Raw genomic sequence first — 7,500 nt, 5'->3', positions numbered from 1 at the left:
TGATTGTGATGAGTTCTCCTTTGAGTCAAAGCTCAGCCGTTAATGAGCAAACAAACCTCTGATGTGTTTTTGATGTTTCTTCTTCTCCTCAGAGACTCTGGAGCCTTCGCCGCTGACTTCAGACCAGATCCGATACGGTGAGAGATTAAATCTGACTCAGACACAAATCCTTTATATTTTATAAAAGACGTCACGGCCTGAAACTCCTCCGTCAGTATTTCTTTGATGTCATAAGTTCTGTTGCTGGTGTGTTTACTCACCACACTGTAATTAACGTGTTTATTTTTTCCAAACCGTCTGAACATCAGATGTTCAATAAGTGACCTCATAATCAGACATCATCATCATCATCATTTTACAGCCAAAAAACAGGGTTTATTAATAAAGTAGAAAAATACTACTGGAGTGGAAATCTGGACATCCATGTGTTTTTCAGAATAAAAGCGGGCAGTTAAATTACAACTAATTTAACTGCTATGATGAATAGAAGACTAGTTGGATAACTGATAAAATATAGAAAATTATAGATAGATAGATAGATAGATAGATAGATAGATAGATAGATAGATATCTCAAAATAATCCTATATGTTGTGTTTATAACAAGCGAGCCATAACATTGTACAAACACTAGGAGCATACAAAGATAAGAGTAGATAAAATCTGCTGACTTTATTATTATTAATTTAGGGGATTATTAATGTGTTCATGCTCAAAGCGACTCATTTAGAGGAGGCGTGTCGCGCTCATTTCCGGGTTCATACTTTAACATTTCTACATGCTTTGATGAAAACTGATGTCTGTCTGTTCATCATATTGTGATGAAATCATACATCGAGATATCGTGAAACACGTTCATGTCGTCAGACAGAATAACAGACTAACTCAAATGTCTCTGATAATCTGATTATTTTTGCGCTAAAATTCTGAACAAAATGAGAAAATTCTGAGTGTTTTGTTCACACTGGAGTACAGGAAACCACGTGGTTATTTCATGAAGAATATCCTAACGTTTAATGTTAAGATGTCGGCCATGTTGCTCAGAGAATTTGAAGATGCAAATTCAGAAAGTGCACCACAGGAAGTCACTACTGTTTTAGTTTTGTTGTCCTACTTCGTTGTGCATCAGTGTGTTGCATAAGAACAATAAGTTATCATTGAATCCTTGAACATTTCTAGGATTATCAGAAAACATACAATATCGTGACGTGTGTGTGTGTGTGTGTGTGTGTGTGTGTGTGTGTGTGTGTGTGTGTGTGTGTGTGTGTGTGTGTGTGTGTGTGTGTGTGTGTGTGTGTGTGTGTGTGTGTGTGTGTGTGTGTGTGTGTGTGTGTAAAATACAACTATATTCTGTTCGCTCCGCCCTGGTTTGGATGCTGGTTTGCTGCAGATCACCGACGTTAAAGAGCAGGATTTAGATGTAAATCAGTGTGAATGTGTGTTGATCCGTCCACTGATGTTCGTTTACTTCTCCCTGTTTGTCTTCAGTCTTGTTCCACAACGCCATCCCCTTCATTGGCTTCGGTTTCCTGGATAATGCCATCATGATCGCAGCAGTAAGTGGATTTAATCTCACAGAGATGAAGCTGCACTTTACTGGAATGAAAAGAATAAATAACACTCACACGTGAGGAAAATGAAAGATCACTTTCTCTGATTATTTCTCACCTCGTTGTCTTCTGTTCTCCAGGGAACTCAGATTGAACTTTCTATCGGAGTCACTCTGGGGATTTCCACCATGGCCGGTAAGAACATCCTCTGGTGGATTGAACATGAATATATGTACACATACACTGCCCGGCCCAAAAAAAAGTCACCACCAAAAAAAAAGGTCACACACTCTAATATTTCGTTGGACCGCCTTTAGCTTTGATTACGACATGCATTCGCTGTGGCATTGTTTCGATAAGCTTCTGCAATGTCACTAGATTTATTTCCATCCAGTGTTGCATTAATTTCTCACCAAGATCTCGTATTGATGATGGTAGAGTCTGACCGCTGCGCAAAGCCTTCTCCAGCACATCCTAAAGATCCTCAATGGGGTTAAGGTCTGGACTCTGTGGTGGCCAATCCACGTGTGAAAATGATGTCTCATGCTCCCTGAACCACTCTGTCACAATTTGAGCCCGATGAATCCTGGGATTGTCATCTTGGAATATGCCCGTGCCATCAGGGAAGAAAAAATCCATTGATGGAATAACCTGGTCATTCAGTATATTCAGGCAGTCGGCTGACCTCATTCTTTGAGCACATACTGTTGCTGAACCTAGACCTGACCAACTGCAGCAACCCCACATCATAGCACTGCCCCCACAGGCTTGTACAGTAGGCACTAGGCATGATGATCCAGGTGGCGACTTTTTTTTTGGCCAGGCAGTGTATGTACTTATAATGTGTATTAATACCGTCCGACGTGTCACAGGCTAACTGATGTAACAGCTAGCTAGTGGTTTCCACTTGAATCCTCTGTGGAGCACCAACATGCTAATCATCTCACTTTACACACAGAACATTTAACAGCTTACGCTGCAGTGACTCATCATCTTTTTAGATTTCATATTCTCTGGTTCTGTTCTCTCAAATGTAAGAAAATGCTGCTTTTGTCTGTTTTTACATCACTTTAAACTGCTTATCTTTTAGCTTATCGATGCGTTTATTTGAGTTAAACTGAGTTTCTACACAAAGAATCACAAAAAGCACCATTTTAAGTCTTGTGTTTAGCAGAGATGTGCTCAAAAGTTTCTTGGAAATAAGTCATTCAGCATGAAGAAAGTATGAAGAAATAGACTTATTGATTAGTTGACAAAACTCTTTCAAGAAATCTCTTAAAGCTCTACTTATTACACCCAATAACTTTCCAAAAATGTGCAAGAATTTATCAAGAACTTTGTGAATGGTGTATTTTAATTCTTTGAACTTGGGAAGGAGAATAATTTCTAATAACATAACAGATTTTTGAAGCAATCAGGAGATTTAAAGCTTGTGTGCACAGAAAAGAGATTTTCACTTAAAATATGTCAGTCGATATCTCGCTCGTGAATTCTGAAGCGTTTGTTTGTGTGCTAAATTAAAGGATCATGTTTGCCACAGAGCTTATTTTGTGCAATAATTAAAAATCCAATTAAAATGTCTTATTGGCTTTTACAGGAAACCACTGTGATGCAAACATACCTCATTACCTCATAATTTATTGTCAAAAAAATAGTATAAACCAAACATAATGATTTATTAAGATCAAATCTAAATTCAAGGACAGAAATAAAGAAAAAGAGTGATGTGTATATTCCCAGGAGGAGATCATTTAGGAGAATAAAGTAAATGTATTGGTTCCATAGTCCTCCTAACGAGGGCATGATGGCGTCCTTTATAAAAACCTCTGGTCACCAGGCCGGTGTTCCTCTCGTCGTCTCGTACAAATGAATGACGCATTAGTTGTATAGATGTGAATGGCCTGTCCACACCGTAGGTAATTAACAGGAAACGCTCAGTTATTCATGTATAATTACAACCGTGTGAGTTTTTTCCTTTTCTTTCGAGCAACAAAAAAAATCATTTGATTCCGATTTGCTGAAAGGATTGATCTGAAGTCTGGTCTCCCTCAGGACCACATGAAGTCCTCACAGATGTTCCTGCTCTTCTTCAGACGTGAGGTCACACTCCGCCTCCTCTTCCATCAGCCGGCGCCTAAAAGACATGTGTTATTATATAACATGTGTTATTACTCGTATGTCCCCGGTGTTTCCACCAGTGGTACAACGTTCCTGCATAATCAGTCTGATGTTCTTGCATCACGGCCTCCCTGTCGTCGGTGCTGCTGCTGCCGGCGTCTCGGTTTCTTCACTTTGTTACGCTGTGAAAAAAAAAGAGTCTCCTTCTCCCTCTCCTTTCCTCACCACTAGATTATTCAGTTTCCATGGATACTTGGCTCCGATTTTCTCTCCGCAAAGTGCTGTGACGTCTTCATCCATCCAGACTGTGCTTCATCGTCGTCCAGCTAGTTACTGATTTACTTTTTTGTATTCATTCTATTTTTTGCAGACGAGATCTTTCCCGTCTTTTATTGCTTGCTCCTGTTTAATGACTGTCAGACACAATCGGAGTCAGAGGTGTCGGGTTGTATTTTCACTTCAGCGACGCGCAAAGAAATCTCTGATTTGAAGAGGAGTTTTCGTTCCTCTGTGTACATTCGGCTTCAAGCGCCGTTTGGTTTTAAATCGCCTCCAGAGATCCGCTGAAGACAAAACAAACAAACTTTTAGAACCTTTTTAGAGTTTTAATGGCCGTGAACAAAGTATTTCTCTTCAACACTTCCCCCCCCTCTGTGAACATCCAACGTACCGTCGATGTCGTTCATTAACTGGAGAAGTTCAGAAGCCGATTGTTGCTGACGGTGAAAACCATGAAGGCAGATTTCTCTTCTTGGTGGTTTTCCAAAGGTTTCTCTTTGATCTGCGAGAACTCCCTCACACCTCTCTCTCTCTCTCTCTCTCTCTCTCTCTCTCTCTCTCTCTCTCTCTCCTGCCGACGCTCGGCTTGTTTCACTGCTTTGATCTATTGTTCAGACTCCTCTGCTTTTCATCTTTTTTGAATATACAGAGATGTATGTGGGACAATTGGCACCGCAGAGTTTATATATTCACTTGTTATCCTTCTGTGTGTGTGTGGGCGAGTTTAACTTTTCCTCAAAGTGGGGCACGTTGGCGGGACGACACAGATTGCAAACACTGATTTGTAGATTTTAACTATTTGGGGACACTGATCCGGGGTCGAGATGCATTTGCATTTCCTCCAGCTCTTCCTGAGGCTCTCCAGGGCCTGATGGGATATGTACCACCGCCAGCGTTTGCTCGGTCGGCCTCGGGGGGAAAAAGCCTTTAAATAGAGGCTCGATTTGATCAAACGGGGATAACGGTGCACACCTTCTTCTACTTACGACGTAGGAGAGGTGTCCGGGGATTTCTGTGAGCTTCAAAATCTGTCAGAGTGTCGACTTCTTTCTCTGGGACGACGTTCATCTGAGAGGAAAATGAAACGGATTGAAAGTCTGTCAGGGGTTCAGATTCAGGTGGATGACAGACACTTATTTGATTTTAACTTCAATCGGCCATCTTCTATTTTTCGGACACTTTATCCAGGTTCGGGGTGTAGTGACCCAGTGACCCAGACATCTTCCTCTCGGGACATTTCCTCAAGCATCCTTTGGGATCCTGAAGGATCCTCAAGGCCTGATGGGGTTTCTGGGTCTCGTAAAAACCCCTAGAGAGAGACGTCCTGATCAGACGTTTGATCTGCCTGCTTTCAGACGTCTTAGCTCCTCAAATTGTTTCTGTGCTTTAAATTTACTAGTTCATGTCTGCAGGAAAAACTTGAAAAGTGAGAGGTGAAAAGCTGTTAAATAGTGTCGAGGGACCTTTGCAAAAGTTCTGTGAGAGGAAAATGAAATGGACTGAAAGACGACTTTCTTATGAAAGTTGGTTATTGTCAAACTTACTCACCAGAGAGATGAGAAGAGAGTTCACACAGACCTGGAAGATCCTCTTCAGTTTATTTGAGTCACTAAAACTTCTAAAGTTTGACTTTTTAAAGTATTTTTGACCACATGACACTTAGATGCTCTTTTTGTTGTTTCTTTTTCGATCTGCAGACTTAAATCCACATTATTTCACATTTTGCCTCCAAAACATACCAATCATGAGTCCTTTCATTTCTACATAGACCTTAAGAGGAGACACCTGAAGCACAAATATGGTTTTCATGCACTGTTCACTTTAGAGATTTAGGTTCATTTACCTTCTAGAGCACGTCTTCTTTCTGATTAATGGAGAGAAAACATCCAAAATACACATTTAGGAGTTTATTTTACTACTCTGTCCGTTTGATCTGTAGATTTCTCATATATGTTCCAAATATTAGCATTAGATAATGCCTCATTTGCATATTTAAACATGTAGTTCTGTGTCTGTCTGAGCGTTCCATCAAAGTGTTCCACTTTGTGTTCTTGCAGCGGCAGCGTTGGGGAACCTGGTGTCAGACTTGGCCGGTCTCGGGTAAGAAGCTGGTTTATTTTAAGTAAAGCGGCTGTTAAATGCATTTTTACAGTACATGATTAACGTCCACACACACACACACACACACACACACACACACACACACACACACACACACACACACACATATAACTGCACACCTGTGTGTCTGTAGTCTCGCAGGTTATGTGGAGGCTCTGGCGTCTAAACTGGGGATGCAGGGTCCAGACCTGACGGCCAAACAGGTGGACATGTGGCAGACCAGACTCAGCTCTCACATGGTGAGCTTTTTATTATTCATTTGTTCTTCTTTTGAGGCATTTTTGTGCGTTTTCTATTATATTGTTAGCAGTAGAGAAATGAGAGAGATGGGAGTGATGTGAAATGGCTGCAGTCCAACAACAGTTTCCCTCCTGTGAGTAGGAGAACAAGTGGAGGGTCTTGAACTCATAACGATGATGGTTGTCCTCCTGCAGGGCAAAGCCATCGGAGTGACCATCGGCTGTATCCTGGGGATGTTCCCGCTGTTTTTCCTGGACGACGAGAAGGAGAAGAAGAAGAAGGAGAAAGAAGCACAACTCTGCAGCGACGCTCCGTCACAGTCTTCCTAACGAGCCGCGCACAAACACTGATGTCAACTTAAAGAAGTATTTATACGGTCTCATGCGTCCCCATGTGTCTCCGTCTCCGGCAGCGTTCACACGTCTTCAGCCTCTGAAGCCGTTTGTTATAAACCGACGGCGTTCACGAGCTCCAGCTTTCTCTCACTCCGTCTGCTCCATCGAGAACGAGCCATCTGTTTGTTCAATATGTCCGCTTTAAAGGGGGGCTCGTCTTGGGAGCATCCATTCTTTTATATTCGCGCTGTAGTTCGGTCATATTTTTTCATATTTCTTACTCAACAATTTCAGTCACTTTTCCTCCGAGCAGCCGAGTGCGACACTACGAACGTCTTCCAGGAGATTTATTTAATCTCCGTACCTTTAACTATAAATCTGTGTCCGTTTGTTCTTCGCTTATCTCCAGAACCGATCATCTGATCTTCTTCACACTCGCTGGGTGTTTTTGCTCGACTGCTCTGATGAATTTTGGTGCAATTTGGACACGCGGTATTCAATATTAATACGCCTTGAATACATTAGCGAACAGTTCTCTGTCACAACCGAACTCTTCTCCACTTCACCGCAGAACCGTTGGACCCTAAAATCAGCATCGTCTATTGAATCCTCTGGTTTTTAATAATGTGGCTACATGTTTCGAACATGTTTCCCCCACAAAGTTCTTGCTGAGAATGAGGCGGTTTAATCTTTAATCTCTTTTTCTGACACAGAACAAATGGGTTTTTGTGAACGCTGCCTGAGAAGCTCAGGATGAGGAGAGCTCCGCTGTCTCATCACCGTCAGGCGACAGCTGGGGTTTTGGATTCATATAATGGAAAAACTCTTACACTTACACACACACACACACACACACAC

General features: G+C 41.7%; 1 protein-coding gene across 1 annotated transcript in view; it reads left to right on the top strand.

Moving 5' to 3' along the window:
• tmem65 (transmembrane protein 65) overlaps positions 1-7,500 on the top strand; it is a 24,368-nt gene that overhangs the window by 14,953 nt on the left and 1,915 nt on the right. The window contains exons 2-7 of the mRNA XM_068711429.1: positions 93-137; positions 1,488-1,555; positions 1,690-1,744; positions 6,004-6,046; positions 6,201-6,306; positions 6,502-7,500. The exon at positions 6,502-7,500 is cut by the window's right edge and continues 1,915 nt beyond it. Coding sequence (XP_068567530.1) covers positions 93-137; positions 1,488-1,555; positions 1,690-1,744; positions 6,004-6,046; positions 6,201-6,306; positions 6,502-6,636 — 452 coding nt within the window. The 3' untranslated portion in view covers positions 6,637-7,500. The remainder of the gene's footprint in view (positions 1-92; positions 138-1,487; positions 1,556-1,689; positions 1,745-6,003; positions 6,047-6,200; positions 6,307-6,501) is intronic.

Source organism: Cebidichthys violaceus, unplaced genomic scaffold (genome assembly GCF_023349555.1).
Source record: "Cebidichthys violaceus isolate CVI_PGR_0920_01 unplaced genomic scaffold, fCebVio1.0.p SCAF_16, whole genome shotgun sequence".
In the NCBI taxonomy this organism is placed as follows: domain Eukaryota; kingdom Metazoa; phylum Chordata; class Actinopteri; order Perciformes; family Stichaeidae; genus Cebidichthys; species Cebidichthys violaceus.
Note: the sequence above shows the minus strand (reverse complement) of the source record. Positions and strands in the feature narration are given on the sequence as shown.